Genomic DNA, 23,334 nt, shown 5'->3' on the forward strand with positions numbered 1-23,334 from the left:
CGGAACAGAAAGAACAACAAGTCATGTTTGTGTTGAGCTCCCGAGTGGCGCAGCGGTCTAAGGAACTGCATCTCAGTGCAAGAGGTGTCACTACAGTCGCTGGTTTGAATCCAGGCTGAATCACACCTGGCCATGATTGGGAGTCCCATAGGGCATAGGGTGGCGCACAATTGGCCGTCATTGTAAATAAGAATTTGTTCTTAACTGACTTGCCWTGTTAAATAAATAAAACAGTATTTCGCGTCAGTAGGCTAGTTCCCGTCGCTGCAAAACCAGTTTGACAAGTCATAAGGGCAGTGACGGAATTTCAGATAAAATGAGCTTATCATAAACCGGAGCAGAAAGAACAAAGTTGAATGCCATCAAGTTTGTGTTGATCATATTACGCGTCAGTAGGCTAGTTCCCATCGCTGCAAAACCAGTTTGACAAGTCATAAGGGAAGTGACGGAATTTCAGAAGCGTTTTCCTTCTACAGCTCTACTGTAACACTTCAAGTATAACTTATATGTGCCATATAAAGGTAGGCTTTAATGCTTCATATTATCGTACTGCATAATGTTGTGATTGGTGATAACAACCAACGCTATTGTAGTAGGCTAAATATATCCCAGTCGTGTTGTGTATTGACATTGATTAGCCTAGTCAAAGTCAACTGAAGGTAGTTATGTATCTGACCCGGTATCAGTGGTTATAGGGACACATATAACACAAGGGTGCTATACTACCTGATTGTGTGTGTGTCCTATTCGAGTCATGTGTTTCTCATGTGTCACTTTTGTGTATGTAACACAGTATGAATAGTCCGCGAAGGGACAACAAGTCTTCTCCAGTGGTTCCTCCCAGACCCAGCAGTGAGGTAGGACACTGATTGAATACACACACTAGAGCTGGAACGATAAACCGAAAAGTATCGAACATACCGATCACTTATCGCAGTCATTTTGCTGATCTCGATCATTACGGTAAGTAGCCAATACTCGAGAAATTTGAAGTTGGAAAATGAGATGTTTGTCAATATGGTTAATTGGGACAAGGATTTCTACAACCATCAAAATCAGTAGTAGTAGTTTAAGTACTAATTTGTAAAAACTGTTATGCACAGTAATGTTATAAACGTATCATTGTTTTTACCCCCCCCCCCCACCCCTGTCCCATTGAATCCAGTGAGCTCATGTTATGTGTGTATGTGGTTGTGTGAATCCTGATACAAAAAAGTGTCCTATTGAACAGACAATTAGTGTTTCTTTCATCGTTCTTTTTGTTTCTCATTCATGTATTCATTCATTTGGTCCATGATATTGATGTCTTCTGTCTTCACACAGGAGATGAGCAACCCAACCACACACCGCTTGAACAAAGAGAATGATACGAGCAGTAACTCACAGGTAGGTATCAAATCAAATCAAATTGTATTTGTCACATGCGCCGAATACAACAGGTGTAGACCTTATGTAACCGATGTGAAATACTAGCTAGCCATTTCACATCGGTTACACTTACAGTGAAATGCTTACTTACAAGCCCTTAACCAACAATGCAGTTTTAAGAAAATACCTAAAAAAGTAAGCGATAAGAACAAATAATTAAAGAGCAGCAGTAAATAACAAAAGCGGGACTATATACAGGGGGTACCGGTAGAGTCAATGTGCAGGGGCACCGGAGTCGTGGTAATTGAGGTATGTACATGTAGGTAGAGTTATTAAATTGACTATGCATAGATAATAACAGAGTAGCAGCAGCGTAGAGAGGGGGGCGGCAATGCAAATAGTCTGGGTAGCCATTTGATTAGAAGAGACACTTAAAATGCTGTACTGACACACACACACAGCTCTGTCTTACTATACTMGTGAGGACTTTTTGGGGAGCAACAATTGATTCCCATTCAAAATCCTATTTTCCCTAAACCTAACCACTGACCCTTAACCCTAACACTAATTCTAACCCTAAACCTAACCCCTAAGCCTAAAATAGCTGGCTTTTAGCAACGCGGGTGTATTTCCATTCACTAGCAATGCTTTCAATTGTATTGGGTTGCACAAAAACAGTCCACAGGAAGACAGAAGTTAAATACAAAATCCATTTCAACTTACTGTGCCGGTGGGTAGGATATTTGGTCATTATGACAGGGGTAATTTGAGACCAAATATCTTAAGGATCCTATTATTAAACAGAATTTCCAAACGTGGGTGTGTCGTAGACCAACTTCCTCTCGGCTTACCTCATGTGAAAATATAAGTCCTGCACATGCGCCATAAGTGGACAAAAAAAGGAATAACTTGTGTTGGATATATATTTTGACATGAGGTAAGCAGAGAGGAAGTGGGTCTACGACACACCCATGTTTGGAAAGTCTGTTTAATAATACAATCCTTTAGATATCTTGTCTCAAATTCCACTGTCGTAATGACCAACCTTCCTGTCCACTGGCACAGTAAGTTGAAATGGAATTGTATTTAACTTCTGGCTTCCCGCAGACTGTTTTTGTGCAACCCAATACAACTGAAAGCAACACCAGTGTATGTAAATATGCCCACTTTTCTAAGAGCAGCTAATGCATCCCCCATTGTATCGTCTGTGAACACAACACTAACGAAAAGTTTGTGTTGTTTTTACAGACGATACAACGACGCGGTTGACCCAATTGACTGTTAACCATTTATCAAACGATTGTTTTCAGTAGAATAACAATGAGAGTGCGGCTGCTCCCCAAAACCAAGGTTATAAAGGGCTGCAACTGAGCATGCTCTCTCTGCCCATTGTAAGTAGATTTTGTGATGAGTTGTGTTTTTGTTTGTTTGTTCCCAACAGAGGACTGGGATGATGGGAGTCATGCAGAAAGTCAATCCGTTCAAAACCACAACACAGGTTACTACATCAGTAATGTTAAATAGATGACTATTTTCATAGCCTGGTCCCAGATCAGTTAGTTCTGCTCAAATCAAATCACATTTTATTGGTCACATGCACATGTTTAGCAGATGTTATTCCGGGTGTAGCGAAATGCGTGTGTTTCTAGCTGCAACAGTACAGTAATATCTAACAATTCACAACAATACACACAATACACACAAATCTAAAAGTAAAATAATGGAATGAAGAAATATATAAATATTAGGACGAGCAATGTCGGAGTGGCATAGACTAAAATACAGTAGGGTAGAATACAGTATATACATATGAGATGAGTAAAGCGAAAATATGTAAACATTATTAAAGTGACTAGTGTTCCGTTATTAAAGTGGCCAGTGATTTCAAGTCTATGTACAGCACCAGTCAAAAGTTTGGACACACCTACTCATTCAAGGGTTTTTCTTAATTTGTATTATTTTCTACATTGTAGAATAACATCAAAACTATGAAATAACAAATATGGAATCATGTAGTAACCAAAAAAGTGTTAAACATCAAAATATATTTTATATTTGAGATTCTTCAAAGTAGCCACCCTTTGCCTTCATAACAGCTTCAAATAAAATCAAATAAAATCAAATTTTATTAGTCACATACACATGGTTAGCAGATGTTAATGCGAGTGTAGCGAAATGCTTGTGCTTCTAGTTCCGACAATGCAGTAATAACCAACAAGTAATCTAACCTAACAATTCCACAACTACTACCTTACACACACACACAAGTGTAAAGGGATAAAGAATATGTACATAAAGATATATGAATGAGTGGTGGTACAGAACGGCATGGCAGATGGCAGTAGATGGTATAGAGTACGGTATATACATATGAGATGAGTACTGTAGGGTATGTAAACATAAAGTGGCATAGTTTAAAGTGGCTAGTGGTACAGTTATTACATAAAGATGCAAGATGCAGTAGATGATATAGAGTACAGTATATACATATGAGATGGGTAATGTAGGGTATGTAAACATTATATTAAGTGGCATTGTTTAAAGTGGCTAGTGGTACATTTTTACATAATTTCCATCAATTCCCATTTTTAAAGTGGCTGAGTTGAGTCAGTATGTTGGCAGCGCGCCGCTAAATGTTAGTGGTGGCTGTTTAACAGTCTGATGGCCTTGAGATAGAAGCTGTTTTCAGTCTCTCGGTCCCTGCTTTGATGCACCTGTACTGACCTCGCCTTCTGGATGATAGCGGGGTGAACAGGCAGTGGCTTGGGTGGTTGTTGTCCTTGATGATCTTTATGGCCTTCCTGTGACACGGTGGTGTAGGTGTCCTGGAGGGCAGGTAGTTTGCCCCTGGTGATGCGTTCTGCAGACCTCACTACCCTCTGGAGAGCCTTACGGTTGTGGGCGGAACAGTTGCCGTACCAGGCGGTGATACAGCCCGACAGGATGCTCTCGATTGTGCATCTGTAGAAGTTTGTGAGTGCTTTTTGGTGACAAGCCGAATTCTTCAGCCTCCTGAGGTTGAAGAGGCGCTGCTGCGCCTTCTTCACAACGCTGTGCTGTGGGGTGGACCAATTCAGTTTGTCCGTGATGTGTACACCGAGGAACTTAAAACTTTCCACCTTCTCCACTACTGACCCGTCGATGTGGATAGGGGGTGCTCCCTCTGCTGTTTCCTGAAGTCCACAATCATCTCCTTTGTTTGTGACGTTGAGTGTGTGAGGTTGTTTTCCTGACACCACACTCCGAGGGCCCTCACCTCCTCCCTGTAGGCCGTCTCGTCGTTGTTGGTAATCAAGCCTACCACTGTAGTGTCATCCGCAAACTTGATGATTGAGTTGGAGGCGTGCATGGCCACGCAGTCGTGGGTGAACAGGGAGTACAGGAGAGGGCTCAGAACGCACCCTTGTGGGGCCCAGTGTTGAGGATCAGCGGGGTGGAGATGTTGTTACCTACCCTCACCACCTGGGGGCGGCCCGTCAGGAAGTCCAGGACCCAGTTGCACAGGGCGGGGTCGAGACCCAGGGTCTCGAGCTTGATGACGAGTTTGGAGGGTACTATGGTGTTTAAATGCTGAGCTGTAATCGATGAACAGCATTCTCACATGGGTATTCCTCTTGTCCAGATGGGTTAGGGCAGTGTGCAGTGTGGTTGCGATTGCGTCGTCTGTGGACCTATTGGGTCGGTAAGCAAATTGGAGTGGGTCTAGGGTGTCCGGTAGGGTGGAGGTGATATGGTCCTTGACTAGTCTCTCAAAGCACTTCATGATGACGGAAGTGAGTGCTACGGGGCGGTAGTCGTTTAGCTCAGTTACCTTAGCTTTCTTGGGAACAGGAACAATGGTGGCCCTCTTGAAGCATGTGGGAACAGCAGACTGGGATAAGGATTGATTGAATATGTCCGTAAACACACCAGCCAGCTGGTCTGCGCATGCTCTGAGGACGCGGCTGGGAATGCCGTCTGGGCTGCAGCCTTGCGAGGGTTAACGACGTTTAAATGTTTTACTCACCTCGGCTGCAGTGAAGGAGAGCCCGCAGGTTTTGGTAGGGGGCCGTGTCAGTGCACTGTATTGTCCTCAAAGCGGGCAAAAAAGTTGTTTAGCCTGTCTGGAGAAAGACATCCTGGTCCGCGACGGGGGTGGTTTTCTTTTTGTAATCCGTGATTGACTGTAGACCCTGCCACATACCTCTTGTGTCTGAGCTGTTGAATTGCGACTCGATTTTGTCTCCTGTACTGGGACTTAGCCTGTTTGATTACCTTGCGGAGAGAATAGCTACACTGTTTGTATTCGGTCATGCTTCCGGTCACCTTTCCCTGGTTAAAAGCAGTGGTTCGCGCTTTCAGTTTCACGCGAATGCTGCCGTCAATCCACGGTTTCTGGTTTGGGAATGTTTTTATCGTTGCTGTGGGTACGACATCGTCAATGCACTTCCTAATGAACTCGCTCACCGAATCAGCATATTCGTCAATATTGTTGTTGGACGCGATGCGGAACATATTCCAATCCGCGTGATCGAAGCAGTCTTGAAGCGTGGATTCAGATTGGTCGGACCAGCGTTGATCAGACCTGAGCGCGGGAGCTTGTTGTTTGAGTTTTCTGTTTGTAGGCTGGAATCAACAAAATGGAGTCGTGGTCAGCTTTTCCGAAAGGGGGCGGGGGAGGGCCTTATATGCGTCGCGGAAATTAGTATAACAATGATCAAGGGTTTTTCCAGCCCTGGTAGCACAATCGATATGCTGATAGAATTTAGGGAGTTTTGTTTTTAGATAGCCTTGTTAAAATCCCAGCTACGATGAATGCAGCCTCAGGGTGTGTGGTTTCCAGTTTACAAAGAGTCAGATAAAGTTCGTTCAGGGCCATCGATGTGTCTGCTTGGGGGGGAATATATACGGCTGTTGATTATGATTGAAGAGAATTCCTTGGTAGATAATGCGGTCGACATTTGATTGTGAGGAGTTCTAGATCAGGTGAACAGAATGACTTGAGTTCCTGTGTGTTGTTATGATGATCACACCACTTCTCGTTAATCATAAGGCATACCCCCCCGCCACTCTTCTTACCGGAAAGATGTTTGTTTCTGTCGGCGCGATGCATGAAGAAACCAGCTGGCTGCACCGACTCCGTTAGCGTCCCTTGAGTTAGCCATGTTTCCGTGAAGCAGAGCACGTTGCAATCCCTGATGTCTCTCTGGAATGCTACCCGTGCTCGGATTTCATCAACCTTATTGTTCAAGAGACTGGACATTGGCGAGTAGTATGCTAGGGAGTGGAGCGCGATGTGCCCGTCTCCGAAGCCTGACCACGAGACCGCCTCGTTTGCCCCTTTTTCGGCGTCGCACAGGGTCGCCGGCTGGGATCAGATCCATTGTATTGGGTGGAAGGCAAAACACTGGATCCGTTTCGGGAAAGTCATATTCCTGGTAGGAACGATTGATGAGTTGACGTTAATACGTATATTCAGTAGTTCCTCCCGACTGTATGTAATGAAACCTAAGATTACCTGGGGTACCGATGTAAGAAATAACACATAAAAAAACAAAAAACTGCATATTTTCCAAGGAACGCGAAGCGAGGCGGCCATCTCTTTTCGGCGCCGGAAGTATAATCCGGCTTTGCACACTCTTGGCATTCTCTCAACCAGCTTCATGAGGTAGTCACCTGGAATGCATTTCAATTAAAAGGTGTGCATTGTTAAAAATGTTTTTCTGGAATTTCTTCTTTCCTTCTTAATATGTTTGAGCCAATCAGTTGTGTTGTGACAAGGTAGGGTAAAATACTATTTGGTAAAATACCAAGTCCATATTATGGCAAGAACATCTCAAATAAGCAAAGAGAAACGACAGTCCGTCATTACTTTAAGACATGAATGTCAGTCAATCCAGAAAATGTGTACGTTTCTTCAAGTGCAGTCCCAAAAATGATCAAGCGCTATGATGAAACTGGCTCTCATGAGGACCGCCACAGGAAAGGAAGACCCAGAGTTTCCTCTGCTGCAGAGTTAACTGCACCTCAGATTGCAGCCCAAATAAAGGCTTCACAGAGTTCAAGTAACAGACACATCTCAACATCAACTGTTCAGAGGAGACTACGTGAATCAGGCCTTCATGGTCGAATTGCTGCAAAGAAACCAACACTAAAGGACACCAATAATAAGAAGAGACTTGCTTGGGCCAAGAAACACGAGCAATGGACATTAGACTAGTGGAAATCTGTCCTTTGGTCTGATAAATCCACATTTAGATATTTTTGGATCCAACCGCTGTGTCTTTGTGAGATGCAGAGTAGGTGAACAGATGATCTCTGCATGTGTGGTTCCCACTGTGAAGCATGGAGAAAGAGGTGTGATGTGTGGTGGTGCTTTGCTGGTGACTCTCTGTGATTTATTTAGAGTTCAAGGCACACTTGATCAGCATGGCTACCATAGCATTCTGCAGCGATACGTCATCCCATTTGGTTTGCCCTTAGTGGGACTGTCATTTGTTTTTCAACAGGACAATGACCCAAAACACACCTTCAGGTGTGTAAGGGCTATTTGACCAAGGAGAGTGATGAAGTGCTGCATCAGATGACCTGTCCTCCACAATCACTTGACCTCAACCCAATTGAAAGGGTTTGGGATGAGTTCAACCGCAGAGTGAAGGAAAAGCAGCCAACAAGTGCTCAGCATATGTGGMAACTCCTTCAAGACTGTTGGAAAAGCGTCCCTCATGAAGCTGGTTGAGAGAATGCCAAGAGTGTGCAGAGCTGTCATCAAGGCAAAGGGTGGCTACTTTGAAGAATCTAAAATATAAAGTATATTTTGATTTGTTTAACACTTTTCTTGGTTACTACATGATTCCATAGGTGTTATTTTATGGTTTTGATGTCTTCACTATTATTCTACAATGTAGAAAATAGTACAAATAAAGAAAAACCCTTGAATGAGTAGGTTTGTTCACACTTTTGACTGTATCACGTTTCAGGTAAGACCCAAATGCAGACTGTGTTGAAAAAACAATGTTTATTACAGCAACAGGGGCAGGCAAACGACAGGTCAAGGCAGGCAGGGGTCAATAATCCAGAGTAGTGGCACAGGATGGCAGGCAGGCTTAGGTTCAGGTCAGGCAGAGGTCGGTAATCCAGAGTAGGGGCAAAGGCACAGGACGGCTGGCAGGCTCAGGGTCAGGGGTAGGCAGAGTGGTCAGGCAGCCGGGCTCAGAGTCAGGACAGGCAAAGGTCATAACCAGGAGAGCGAGGAAAAAGAGAGACTGGGGAAAAGCAGGAGCTGTGAAAAACCGCTTGTTGACTTGATTAACAAGACAAACTGGCAACAGACAAACAGAGAACACAGGTATAAGTACCCAGGGGATAATGGGGAAGGTGGGCGACACCTGGAGGGGAGTGGAGACGAGCACAAAGACAGGTGAAACAGATCAGATCTTTTCCATTTGAACATCTTGGCCATGTTCTGTTATAATCGCCACCCCTCATAGCCTGGTTCCTCTCTAGGTTTCTTCCTAGGTTCAGGCCTTTCTAGGGAGTTTTTCCTAGCCACCTTGCTTCTACACCTGCATTTCTTGCTGTGTGGGGTTTTAGGATGGGTTTCTGAACAGCACTTTGTGACATCAGCTGATGTAAGAAGGGCTTTATATATACATTTGATTGATTGATTGATCAGGGCGTGACAGACTGGTACTGTATCTAGGGCAGCAGCCTCTAAGGTTCAGGATTACATAACCGGTTGGAAGCCGCCTAGTGATGGTTATTTAACAGTCTGATGGCCTTGAGATAGAAGCTGTTATTCAGTCTCTCAGTCCCAGCTTTGATGCACCTGTACTGACCTCGCCTTCTGGATGATAGTGGGGTGAACAGGCAATGGCTCGGGTGGTTGTTGTCCTTGATCTTTTTGGCCTTCCTGTGACATTGGATGCTGTAGGGGTCCTGGAGGGCAGGTAGTTTGCCCACTGTGATGTGTTGGGCAGACCGCACCACCCTCTGGAGAGCCCWGCGGGTCTTGCAGTTGCCGTACCAGGCGGTGATACAGCCCGACAGGATGCTCTCAATTGTGCATCTGTAAAAGTTTGTGAGGGTTTTAGGCACCAAGACAAATTTCTTCAGCCTCCTGAGGTTGAAGAGGCGCTGTCGCGCCACCTTTACCACACTGTGGGTGGACCATTTCAGATTGTCAGTGATGTGTACACCGAGGAACTTGAAGCTTTCCACCTTCTCAAATGCAGTCCCGTCGAAGTGGATAGGGGCTTGCTCCCTCTGCTGTTTCCTGAAGTCCATGATCATCTCCTTTATTTTGTTGACGTTCAGTGAGAGGTTATTTTCCTGGTACCACACTCCCACGGCCCTCACCTTCTCCCTGTAGGCTGTCTCGTCATTGTTGGTAATCAGGCCTTCTACTGTTGTGTCATCTGTAAACTTGATGATTGAGTTGGAGGTGTGTGTGGCCACGCAGTCATGGGTGATCAGGGAGTACAGGAAGGGGCTGAGCACGCACTCTTGTTGGGCCCCTGTGTTGAGGATCAGTGAAGTGGAGGTGTTGTTTCCTACCTTCGCTACCTGGGGGCGGCCCATCAGGAAGTCCAGAACCCAGTTGCACAGGGCGCGGTTCAGACCCAGGGCCCTGAGCTTAATGATGAGCTTGGAGGGTACTATGGTGTTGAATGCTGAGCTATAGTCAATTAACCGCATTCTTACATGGGTATTCCTCTTGTCCAGATGGGATAGGGCAGTGCGATGGCAATTGCATCATCTGTGGATCTATTGGGGCAGTAAGCAAACTGAAGTGGGTCTAGGGTGTCAGGTAAGATAGAGGTGATATGATCCTTAATTAGCAAATTAGGCACATTTGGGCAGTCTTGATACAACATTTTGAACAGAAATGCAATGGTTTATTGGATCAGTTTTAAACTTTGCACATGCACTGCTGCCATCTATTGGCTAAAATCTAAATTTCACCTGAGCTGGAATAATACATTATGGCCTTTCTCTTGCATTTCAAAGATGATGGTACAAAAAAAAATACAAAAGAACGGTTGTTGTTTTCTTTGTATTATCTTTTACCAGATATTGTGTTATATTCTCCAACATTCCTTTCACATTTCCACAAACTTCAAAGTGTTTCCTTTCAAATGGTACAAAGAATATGCAGGTCCTGAGCTACAGGCAGTTAGATTTGGATGTGTCATTTTAGGTGAAAATTGATAAAAAAGGGGCGGATTCTTAAGAGGTTTTAACTAACCTCTCAAAGCACTTCATGATGACAGAAGTGAGTGCTATAGGCGATAGTCATTTAGTTCAGTTARCTTTGCTTTGCAAACTCCTAAGGTCATTGTCACACCAACTACCGTAGGAGTTGGCGAGGCATACAAATATAATATTTTTCTATTTGGCAAGGCAGGATAAACTGATCTGGGACCAGGGACTGTATTCAAAAAGTGCCTCACAGTAGGAGTTCTGATCTAGGATCAGTTTTGCCTTTCAGATCATAATGAATAAGATAGGGAGAACGTCATCCTAGATCAGCACTCCTTGTCTGAGACGCTTTATAAATACAGGCACAGGCTACTATTTTTAGTGGAAACAAACACCGAAGATCCTCATTGATCCTTCTCTTCCACCCAGGCCTCCTCTACAGCCAGTATAGCTACAGATCCGGTGGCAGAGAAGACTGTGGATGGAAATGTCCCTGAAGCGAAACAGGTAGATTTCAGCTCTGCATACTCTGTATCTAAACTAATCCGACTTGTCAGACTTCTGGTCCTTTTCGTTAATATATATATATTTTTTAAAGATCTGTGTGATATAATTGAGGGAACCATGATGCTTGTATGTGTTGCAGAACCTGGGTATGTTTAAAGGAGTGACACAGAAAGTCAACCCAGTCAGGTCCTCTACACAGGTATTACCCATAATCCAGTTGATCATACTATGTTGTTTAACACTATGTGTTTTTACATTTACTACCCATTTGTGTGTGTGTGTTTTAGGGGAGAAAAGAGGACCCTCCAAAAGACACTGTGGATCAGGAAAAGCTACCAGAAGGCAAACAGGTAAACCTGTCTGTTCATCGTTGAATCTAAAGCATCATTATCCTGATTATAAGACTATGTTAGTGAGTAGAGTAAAATGGTATTGTTGCTGCTGTACTGAAAGGACTTTTTGTGTCACTTGTGCACCTTTCAGGTCTTCCAGAACCCTGGAATGTTCACAGGAATGATGCAAAAAGTCAATCCTTTCAAGTCTACAGCACAGATACAGGTAGTGAAGATGAGTTCACTGGTCACATTGCAGTAGTCTCCTGAAATACATTTGGTCACCCTGTATCATATTGCAAAATAATAGTAATATTTTTGACTGATAATTAGAATGACGTTACTAATGCAAAGCAGTAAATATTCAAGTTCCCTATTTTCTCTCTCCCTTTCTCTCCTCATGTTTGAGGACACTCAGTCGATACACAGTGATCTGTCCTCCAGTGCTGGCAGTCTGGCAGAGAACACCACAACAGAAAGACAAGTACAGCACATGTCAAAATAATGTCCTACCTGTAATCTACCAAGTTACACACAAGGCCTATTGAAGACTATTCTGTACATTTGTTATCTATTTGCAAGGAGGACCCTTCAACAGACACCATAGATCACCAAGTGACAGCGAKGCTACCTGAAGCCAAGCAGGTAAAGATGTTTCTCCATGTTCAGTATAATAATTGAGTTGAAGAACTTTAAGAGCTGATCATCCTGAAAGGGATTTGCATGTCGTGTGGTTTGCTTTTGCAGAACCCTGGGATGTTCAKGGGAATGATGCAGAAAGTCAACCCATTCAAATCTACAGCACCGACCCAGGTACTTATAGTGATGATGATAATGCTGTATCATATTGCAATGAAACATTTTTGGACTGATGCTTTTGGTTATGTAAAATGCCAAGTTGTGCAAAATTCTCTAAACTCCCTGTTTTCCTAATTTCTCAATTTCTCTCCTATTTTTCAGGATACTCAGGCCATACACAGCAATCTGTKTTCCAGTGCTGACAGTCTGGCTTCTACAGGAAGACAGGTACAATACAGCATCTATACAAAATAAAATATAGAGTATATGTATGTCACGTGCTTCATAAACAACAGGTGTTGACTAACAGTGAAATGCTTACTTAGGGGCCCTTCCCAACAATGCAGAGAGATAGAAAATAGAGACATAATAGAAAAGTAAAACACCAAATAATAGATACACAGATACCAGTACCGAGTTAATGTACAGGGGAATGAGATAATTGAGGTAGATATGTACATATAACTAGGAACAAAGTYACAGATAGCAAATAATAGCACCAGCACATGTGATGGGTCAAAAAAGTTTGTATAATACAGTTGAAGTCGGAAGTTTACATACACCTTAGCCAAATACATTTAAACTCAGTTTTTCACAATTTCTGACATTTAATCCAAGTAAAAAATTATTGTCTTAGGTCAGTTAGGATCACCACTTTATTTTAAGAATGTGAAATGTCAGAATAATAGTAGAGATTGATTGATTTAATATTTTTCATCACAGTGGGTTAGAAGTTTACATACACTCAATTAGTATTTGGTAGCGTTGCCTTTAAATTGTTTAACTTGGGTCAAACATTTCGGGTAGCCTTCCACAAGCTTCGCACAATAAGTTGGGTGAATTTTGGCCCATTCCTCCTGACAGAGCTGAGGTAACTGAGTCAGGTTTGTAGGCCTCCTTGCTAGCACACGCTTTTTCAGTTCACCCCAGAAATGTTATATGGGATTGAGGTCAGGGCTTTGTGATGGTCATACCAATACCTTGACTTTGTTGTCCTTAAGCCATTTTGCCACAACTTTGGAAGTATGCTTGGGGTCATTGTCCATTTGGAAGACCCATTTGCGACCAAGCTTTAACTTCCTGACTGTTATCTTGAGATGTTGCTTCAATATATCCACATAATTTCCGTTCCTCATGATGTCATCTATTTTGTGAAGTGCACCAGTCCCTCCTACAGCAAAGCACCCCCACAACATGATGCTATCACCCCCGTGCTTCACGGTTTGGATGGTGTTCTTCGTCTTGCAAGCATCCCTCTTTTTCCTCCAAACATAACGATGGTCATTATGGCCAAACAGTTCTATTTTTGTTTCATCAGACCAGAGGACATTTCTCCAAAAATTATGATCTTTGTCCCCATGTGCAGTTGCAAACTGTAGTCTGGCTTTTTTATGGCGGTTTTGAAGCAGTGGCTTCTTCCTTGATGAGTGGTCTTTCAGGTTATGTCGATATAGGACTCGTTTTACTATGGATATAGATACTTTTGTACKTGTTTCTTCCAGCATCTTCACAAGGTCCTTTGCTGTTGTTCTGGGATTGATTTGCACTTTTCGCACCAAAGTACGTTCATCTCTAGGAGACAGAACACGTCTCCTTCCTGAGCGGTATGACGGCTGCGTGGTCCCATGGTGTTTATACTTGCGAACTATTGTTTGTACAGATGAACGTGGTACCTTCAGGGTGTTTGGAAATTGCTCCGAAGGATGAACCAGACTTGTGGAGGTCTACAAATTTTTTTCTGAGGTCTTGGCTGATTTCTTTTGATTTTCCCATGATGTCAAGCAAAGAGGCACTGAGTTTGAAGGTTGGCCTTGAAATACATCCACAGGTACACCTCCAGTTGACTCAAATGATGTCAATTAGCCTATCAGAAGCTTCTAAAGCCATGACATAATTTTCTGGAATTTTCCAAGCTGTTTAAAGGCACAGTCAACCTAGTGTATGTAAACTTCTGACCAACTGGAATTGTGATACAGTGACTTATTAGTGAAATAATTTGTCTGTAAACAGTTGTTGGGAAAATGACTTGTGTCGTGCACAAAGTAGATGACCTAACCGACTTGCCAAAACAATAGTTTGTTAACAAGACATTTGTGAAGTGGTTGAAAAATCAGTTTTAATGACTCCAACCTTAGTGTATGTTAACTTCCGACTTCAACTGTACCATCTACACCTATCAATGAAATGTCCCCCACTGTAAACTGCACAGGGTACAGGGTTATCAAAACACAAGGCCTTTCCTATTCAAGACTATGTTTTACATTTGGTATCCATTTGTGTGTATTTTAGGTGATAAAGGAAGACCCTCCAACCGACAGTGTGGATCACCATGTCACGGAAAAGCTACCAGAAAGCAAACCGGTAAACCTGTTCATGAGGCATAAATAAGATATACTCATAAAGACTTTTTTTTTTTTTTTTGCTGTCATACAGAAGATTTGTGTGCCATGTGTTCAACCTTGTGTTTTGCAGCAGCAGAATCCTGGAATGTTTATGGGAATGATGCAAAAAGTCAACCCTTTCAGATCTACAACACCYATTCAGGTAGTCATGATGATTATGATCAACCTGTATCATGTTGCAAAGTTATGCTAAATATTCAAATGTACTATTTTCCCTCTGCCTTCTTTTCAGGACAACCAGTCCATACACAGTGATCTTTCCTCCAGTTCTGGCAGTCTGGCTGAGAGTAACAGTTCTGCAGGAAAACAGGTAAACCTGTTCATCCCAGGTGCTGAGGCATACATCTTCTTAGTATAGAAATACAACCGTGCTAGTAGAGGAACATCACCACGAAGTGATTTCTGTGTTCACCTGGTTTTTCAGAACCCCGGGATGTTCAAGGGAATGATGCAGAAAGTCAACCCATTCAAATCTACAGCACCGACCCAGGTAGCCTTACACACCCTTGTCGTAATACAAAGGAAGTTCCGATAGTTTAGACCAGAGTTTCCCAAACCGGTTCTGGAGTAACACCAGCCGGTCCAGTTATTTCATGTATTCCAGAACTAGCACTGCCGATTCAACAAACGAAGGGCTTGATGATTAGGAGATCGTTTGAATCAGCTGTTCTGGAATTCATCAGACGTGGACTGGCTGGGGTTACTCGAGGAGAGGTTTGTGAAACCTGGTAGAATGTCACTATATGCAAAATGGCAAATATTTAAATACTCCCCCTCTCTTCCTCACACTCCCTTCCTCTCCGTTTCAGGAGACTCAGCGTGACAGTGTGGATCACCATGTCACAGAAAAGCTACCAGAGAGTAGCGGACACAGCGACTCATCCTCCAGTTCTGACAGTCTGAGTGACACCAACGTCTTCAGTCCTACGGAGAATCAGGTACAACAACACGTCTATGGTGTCCCACCTGCAAAATAAAATGCAGTTGCATATTTCCCGCACAGGTTTAGCTAAAGTAACAACTTACTCCATCGCTTGTTACAGACCGTGTGGTACACAGACAATGAAGCTACTTCTTCAGTGAAAAGTGGACCTCCACCACCACAAGAAAATAAGAAAAGGACTGGGGCATGTCACTTTTTTATTTAATCATACTATTATACAATCAATCAAATGTATTTTGAAATGAAGCAATAAGGCCAGAGGGATTGTGGTATATGGCCAATATACCTTGGCTAAGGACCGTTCTTATGCTCGACGCAAAACGGAGTGCCTCGATACAGGCTTTAGCCATGGTATATTGGCCATATACCACAAACACCAGAGGTGCCTTATTGCTATTATAAACTGGTTACCAACATAATTAGAGCAGTAAAAATAAATGTTTTGTCATACCTGTGGTATATGGTCTGATATACCATGGCTGTCAGCCAATCAACATTTAGGGCTCAAACCACCCAGTTAATAAAGCCTTTTTTACAACAGCAGTTGTCACAAAGTACTACACTATAATACTATCATCCTATTTAAGTACATCATCTACATAGGGCCTCTTCATAGAGCGTGTGTTCTTATGTTTCTGTCTGTTTGTTTCTCTGGTAGACATTCCAAATCCGAAGGATTCTCCCTGGTGCCCTGTTTGGCTATGAAGTAACCATATTTTCACTCTCTTCCTGTTGGTCTTAGTTATGCCTGTATTTTTTTTACTCTTGGTGTGTTCTTTTCTTAATTTTCAAATGAATAATATTACAATTTAATAATATCTTCACTTATATTCATCTTTACTTTCCTACAGAATACTGATGCTCAGCCCACAGCCCAGGCGGGCCTAGTGGAGGTCCAGACACTGGAGATGGCTGCAGTGCCAGTACCTAGTGAAGGAAACCCACCGGACAGTGTGGATGTATGTATCACATGTACTATGTTGCATTATGATACTTCCGAACTCACTATGACATTCCTTATATTGCATTATAACACTATGACACTGGAGATGGCTGCAGTGCCAGTACCTAGTGAAGGAAACTCACTGGACAGCAAGGATGTATGTACGTATATTACATGCCCTGTGTTGCATTATAACACTTCATAATTTACTATGACACCGGATGGTGATTATTGTACATTTATGCTTTACATCGCAATATAACCTTAAAACATATGACTCACTGTGACACTGGTGTGCATAGAAATATACCTTGTTTGTGTATTCATACTGCATTATGTGTATGTGACTAATAGTATTTTATTCTTAGAATGAGGAAGGTCTTATGGATTGGTGGCAAACAGTAGAGGGTATGTTTGGCACAGAGCACTATTTTTCACCAGCGTATATGTGTGTTCTCCCGTCGCTGTTTCCTGTAACTACAGCTTATATCTCTGCTCCCCCTAGGTTGGGAAACGTGGAAGGAGTCCAACACCTTTGAAGCGGATGAAGGCGAGATGTAAGCATTTCCATGTATTTACCCATTGGTTGTGTCGTTTTAAGAGAAATTGTCAATGTGAGATTTCATACAATGTGTATTAAACGTCTTTAGGGAACCCAACTGAACTGCGTAACACCGAGAAATAATATTTATCGTGTAAGAACAAGCTTATTTCTCCAGGATTCCCAAGGTATTGTTGTTTGAAAAAGGATACAAGTTCTTCTTTTCCATCACTCTCTTTCTCCTCCTTCCTCTCTCTCTCAGGGCAGTGGAGGCGGTGGCGGACCGTGTCTTCATGGCGGCCCGTTTCTTTGTGCGTCTCTTCAACCAGCGCGGTGCCTCTTTACAGCAACGCATCCTGGAGCTCCTATCATTGGCCGACGCCGCCGACAGCTTCCACAAGAAGACTGTGAAGGCCAGCGTGGGGGGCGGAGTCGCCAGCGTTGCTGGGAGCATCACCACTATCACCGGCCTCATCTTGGCGCCGTTCACCATGGGAACGTCGCTCATCGTCACGGCAGTGGGCATCGGCGTTGCGACGGCGGGCGGGGTAGCGTCAGCCTCTGCAAATATTACCGATACGGTGCACTCCAAGACAGACAGGAAGAAGGTGGAGAAGATGATTCAGGATTACCAGGAGGAGATGAAGGATATCAAGGAGTGTCTGGACTTTTTGCAGGTGGGTGAAGGGTGGAGTTGTCCCTAGATCAGGGGTCAGCAACATGCGGCCCACGTGCCAAGACTGGCCCGCGAGTGATTTTTCTTTTGGCCCCCCAAATTTTGTAGTTATCTATCTTTAGAATTTTAGTTTTAAGTTAAAAAAATTCTAAACTGTAAAATCACCAGGAATTCAGCAAAAGTGAGTTTGGTTTAGGAAATCTGTTCCCATGTATTCCCACGAATAAAAACGTGATTGTGTCTCAATGTAATCAAGGTATGACATTATTGTTATTTTCAAATGCAATCTCTTTTTGGGCTTAGCTGTGGTCAATTTGCAGTGTATAAATTATCATAATTATGTTCCGGGCCCCCCGAACATCCACTCTGACAAATCGACCCGCGGCTGAATCTAGTTGCCTATCCCTGCCCTAGATGCTGATCTTAGGTAAGTTTAGCATTTTCACCACTAATGGTGAGGGTTTGAAATTGGAGGAGGGGAAGCTGATCCTAGATCTGCGCCTAGGGGAAACTTCACCCAGCAGGGGTGGAGGGGGGATTTGGGTGTCTTGACCTCTGACTTTATATCATGTTGTTGCTTCTTTTCTTACTCTCCCTTTTATTTCTCCCTTGCGCTTTCTCTTTCTCCATCTCTCTCCATCCACCTCAGGTCGGTATGGAGACCCTGGAGGAGTGGGACTTTGATCAGTACGTGGACAGCATCTCTAAGAAATATCTCAACCAGAATGTCAAACACGTGATGAAGGAGGGTGGCCGGGCCGGCAAGGCATTACTAATCAACACAGAAAGTCTGATCAACACCGTGCAGGTTCTCAACGTGGCAGGCGGAGCGGCCAAGGCAGCCCAGGTACATGATGATGATAATTTATTATTTGTTTGGTACAGATTAGGGGTGTGAACGTTTAAAGGTTCACATATTTAAACRAAATTGGGATACTTGCTTTTCCGCCGCACAAAATTATAATCGCAGTGCAGTTATCACAAGACATTATTTTCTGTGTTATAGCCTGACTAGACGATAGGCTATAAAGGCCTGGGGAWAGTTGTTTAATTGAAATAAAACCAGAGAGGAAGAGGCAAACTGTAGGCTACTTTGGTGGATTTGCGAGGCATGCAAGACAAGACATTGCTAGATACAGATAACCTTGCCGTAAGATACTGACTCTACCGTTACGCTTGTTTACACTGAGCTGCCCCATCATGTTGGCGCTAATTTGCAGCATCCGTCCCTAGATTGGGTGTCAAATAGGGAAAAGGAAAAGACAAGAAAACAAATCACTGATCAAAACAAACAATATAGAATAGATCACAAATGGTTAAATTCTTGATGTTCTCCGTGTGCTGATTTGCTTGTCCTAATTTTTTAAAATGTAGGTGATGAGTGTCACCACAGGAGTAATGTCGGGTCTCTTCCTGGCCCTGGATGTGTTCTTCCTGGCAAAAGACTCCATCGAGCTCAACAAAGGAGCCAAGACGGAGTTTGCTGGGAAGATCAGGGAAGTGTGTAAGGATCTTCAGAATGGACTGTTGGAGCTCAACCGCATCAAAGAGCAACTGCAGAAAACTATGGATGGGATCGAGGTGGTGGAGGAGGAGGAGGTGTACGAGTCTGATCCAGAGAAACTGGCCCAGTTGGAAGAATGAGTGAAGGAAGAGAGGGAGGGAAGGAAGGAAGTTTTCGGTTGTGAAACCCGAAGGCGTTTGACCAAAAATGTTGACCAATTTCTTTTGTTACTTATTCCGTTACATGCAGTAGACCTATAATCTGTGCTATGTTTCAGCCAAAAAGGTGCCTAGAACGTTTTGACATGGCCAAACTTTGCCAAATTGCCACTTTATTTTTCAGTTGAGAATGTAGTGCCTTATTTAATATAACACTGATGGTGTCACTAGTCTTCTTATTTCTATATTTTGCTAATTTTTATGACTGGTTAGTAGGGGAGAGTTGGGTATGTTGACCCATTTTTTACATTCAGCATCCCTATGTCAAGCTAAATATAGTATTCTTTCTAACAAAGATATTTACATATATTTCAGGATGTCATGTATCTCTGGAAATAATCAGAATTCATGTAAACATAACACTTTTGAAAACACAGCTTGTCCAAAAAAAGTAGTCACTTGGTTTTGGGGTAAATTGAGCATAGGGACACATTTGTAACACTTTCTACTTTTTAAAAACACTTTTAACATAGGCTCAGGCCCTGGTTTAACCTCATATCCCAGTGATAATGCCTTGCATTACGCCTGGGAAGAAAACACTTCATTTGTGGCCTAGAGGGGGATGAACCTAACTGAGGAAGGCATTTTTCATCATTTGAGTAATTATGACTAATCATACGGTGTCTTCAAAAAACAATGCTTGTTATGCATAAAACTGACAATGTAATAATAATTTTTATGGGGTATATTGATAGCCAATGGCTCAATTTTCCCCTGGCAACAATTTTGACTAAATTAGCCCACACAAGGATGCACTTTCATGCTACTGTTGGTATAAGACTTCATATTGTAGCTTATAAAGACCCCAAATTATGTATAAAACAATCTACTTTAGTTTAGATACAAGCAGTGGTGTAAAGTACTTAAGTAAAAATACTTTAAAGTCCTACTTAAGTTGTTTTTGGGGGTATCGGTACTTTACTATTCATATTTTTGACAACTTTTACTTCACTACTACACTCCAAAAGAAACGTATGTACTTTTTACTCCATACATTTTACCTGACACCCAAAAGTACTTGTTACATTTTGAATGCTTAGCAGGACAGGTAAATTGTCTAATTCACACTTTTACCAACAGAACATCCCTGGTCATCCCTACTGCCTCTGATCTGGGGGACTCACWAAATACATGCTTCGTTTGTAAATTATGTCTGAGTTGGAGCATGCCCCTGGCTATCCGTAAATAAAATAAAAACTGGAACATGTGGCCATCTGATTTGCTTAATATAAGGAATTTGAAATTATTTATACTTTTACTTTTGATACTTAAGTACATTTTAGCAATTACATTTACTTTTGATACTTAAGTATATTTAAAACCAAATACTTTTAGACTTCTACTCAAGTAGTATTTTACTGGGTGACTTGCTTTTACTTGAGTAATTTTTCTATTATACTCAAGTATGATAATTGGGTAATCTTTCCACAACTACAAGCATGATGAAACCTATAACACAAATGAATTTGACTTTGTGAAAATATGTTTTTTGGACCTAACTTATTTAACACTTTTTCCATGTGGATTCTTACCTCTTCCTAACTCTTCCAGTCAAGAGTTTGGACACCTACTCAATCAAGGGTTTTTCTTTATTTTGACTATTTTCTACATTGCAGAACAATAGTGAATACATAAACTATGAAATAACACATATGGAATCATGTAGTAACCAAAAAAGTGTTAAACAAATCWAAATATATTTGAGATTCTTCAAAGTAGCCACCCTTTGCCTTGATGACAACTTTGCACACTCTTGGCATTCTCTCAACCAGCTTCATGAGGTAGTCACCTGGAATGCATTTCAGTTAACAGGTGTGCCTTGTTAAAAGTTAATTTGTGGAATTTCATTCCTTAATGCTGAGCCAATCAGTTGTGTTGTGTCAAGTTAGGGGTGGTATACAGAAGATAGCCCTATTTGGTAAAAMACCAAGTCCATGTTATGGCAAGAACATCTCAAATAAGCAAAGGAAAACGACAGTCCATCATTACTTTAAGACATGAAGGTCAGTCAATTTGGAAAATTTTGAGAACTTTGAAAGTTTCTTGAAGTGCAGTCGCAAAAACCATCAAGTGCTATGATGAAACTGGCTCTCAGGAAGGAAGACCCAGAGTTACCTATGCTGCAGAGGATAAGTTCATTAGAGTTACCAGCCTCAGAAATTGCATCCCAAATAAATGTTTCACAGAGTTCAAGTAACAGACACATCTCAACATCAACTGTTCAGAGGAGACTACGTGAATCAGGCCTTTCTGGTCGAAACCACTACTCAAGTAGACCAATAATAAGAAGAGACTTGCTTGGGCAAAAAACACGAGCAATGGACATTAGACCAGTGGAAATCTGTCCTTTGGTCTGATGAGTCCAAATGTGAAATTTTTGGTACCAACCGCCGTGTCTTTGTGAGACACAGAGTAGGTGAACGGAGGATCACTGCATCTGTGGTTCCCACCGTGAAGCATGGAGTAGGAGGTGTGATGGTGTGGGGGTGCTTTGCTGGTGACACTGTCAGTGAATTATTTAGAATTCAAGGCACACTTAACTAGCATGGCTACCACAGCATTCTGCAGCGATACGCCATCCCATCTGGTTTGCGCTTAGTGGGACTATKATTTGTTTTTCAACAGGACAATGACCCAAAACACCTCCAGGCTGTGTAAGGGCTATTTGTCCAAGAAGGAGAGGGATGGAGTGCTGCATCAGATGACCTGGCGTCCACAATCACCCAATCTCAACCCAATTGAGATGGTTTGGGATGAGTTGGACTGCAGAGTGAAGGAAAAGCAGCCAACAAGTGCTCAGCATATGTGGGAACTCCTTCAAGACTGTTGGAAAAGCTCTCCAGGTGAAGCTGGTTGAGAGAACGCCAAGAGTGTGCAAAGCTGTCATCAAGGCAAAGGGTGGCTACTTTGAAGAATCTAAAATCTAAAATAGATTTTGTTTTGTTTAACACTTTTTTGATTACTACCTGATTCCATGTGTTATTTTATGGTTTTGATGTCTTCACTATTATTCTACAATGTAAAATAAAGAAAAACCCTTGAATGAGTAGGTGTGTTCAAACTTTTGATGGTACTGTATTTGTCACATGATTTATTTTGTGTATGGTTTCCTAGAAACAAGGGGTGGCAGAGCTAACCCTTTGGAACAACTTACCCCACTTTCCCCTACTGTGAAATATATCGTTTTTTTTTGTTTTAGTTGAATAGTAATTTAGTTGAATAGTAATATATTTTTAMTATTTATTTGTATTGTAATATTGAAGATTAAATGTGATATTTTTTTATTTATACATGTAGTAGGACCAATAGATATGATTGGGACTATGATAAATTAAGTATTTTTCCGAACTAGGTAATAAAGGATTTATCACWTAATTTGATTTTTTGTTTTGTTTCCTGTCAGACCAGAATATTGGGTGATTATTTTAAATTGTGATCCTTCCCAAGMAATATTTACGCTGCAATGTGTTCAGTTGAATTTGCAGAGGATYAAAGGGTGTGTTATCATTTAAAACCACTAGAGGGTCACTTGTAGTTTTGAGTCAAAGGAATCTGAGCAGCAAAGGAACGTACCGACTAACCTACAATATTATGACGATGTMTTTCTCTCTGTCACAGGAAYAGGGCGCTGCCTCTACAGGTATGGGGTTTGATTGAGCTTGATTGATGAAAATGTCAGACTTAGATGTTGCAGATTCAAGATGACATCTACATCAATTTAAAATGAATATACACACAGAGTGTACAATACATTAAACACTTGCGCTTTCCAAGACTGTATGAGTGGTCCCAGGAATCAAACCCACTACCCTGGCGTTACAACTGAGCTACCAAGGACCATTATTATCTTTGTCAACCCTGGAGCAATTAAACATTTAAAAAAAAGATTCAACATATTCTTCGTAAACAACAGGTGTGGACT

General features: G+C 42.2%; 1 protein-coding gene across 10 annotated transcripts; it reads left to right on the top strand.

Annotated features, from left to right (window-relative positions):
* The first annotated feature begins 227 nt into the window (after window positions 1–227).
* On the top strand, window positions 228–19,949 carry apold1b (apolipoprotein L domain containing 1b). 10 transcript variants are annotated; one of them, XR_011475508.1, is made up of 25 exons: window positions 228–521; window positions 794–857; window positions 1,324–1,386; window positions 2,810–2,866; window positions 10,978–11,055; window positions 11,195–11,254; window positions 11,343–11,405; window positions 11,539–11,613; window positions 11,797–11,871; window positions 11,970–12,032; window positions 12,135–12,200; window positions 12,348–12,413; window positions 14,475–14,546; window positions 14,658–14,729; window positions 14,820–14,897; window positions 15,012–15,077; window positions 15,397–15,525; window positions 15,631–15,714; window positions 16,189–16,236; window positions 16,382–16,489; window positions 16,842–16,881; window positions 16,979–17,030; window positions 17,277–17,691; window positions 18,011–18,537; window positions 19,065–19,210. XR_011475508.1 is itself a non-coding variant. In XM_024137406.2 (25 exons), exons 2-25 carry the CDS (start codon window positions 795–797, stop codon window positions 19,332–19,334), a joined length of 2,361 nt encoding a protein of 786 aa, XP_023993174.1. In that variant the 5' UTR covers window positions 228–521; window position 794; the 3' UTR covers window positions 19,335–19,949. The 10 variants fall into 10 exon arrangements, 9 of the variants coding, with proteins under 9 accessions (XP_023993174.1, XP_023993175.1, XP_023993176.1 ...); XM_024137406.2 differs by having other exon boundaries at window positions 18,340–18,537; window positions 19,065–19,949; XM_024137407.2 differs by having other exon boundaries at window positions 14,661–14,729; window positions 18,340–18,537; window positions 19,065–19,949.
* The last annotated feature ends 3,385 nt before the right edge of the window (window positions 19,950–23,334 follow it).

The sequence above is a fragment of the Salvelinus sp. IW2-2015 genome, unplaced genomic scaffold (assembly GCF_002910315.2).
Source record: "Salvelinus sp. IW2-2015 unplaced genomic scaffold, ASM291031v2 Un_scaffold1199, whole genome shotgun sequence".
Taxonomy (NCBI): Eukaryota; Metazoa; Chordata; class Actinopteri; order Salmoniformes; family Salmonidae; genus Salvelinus; species Salvelinus sp. IW2-2015.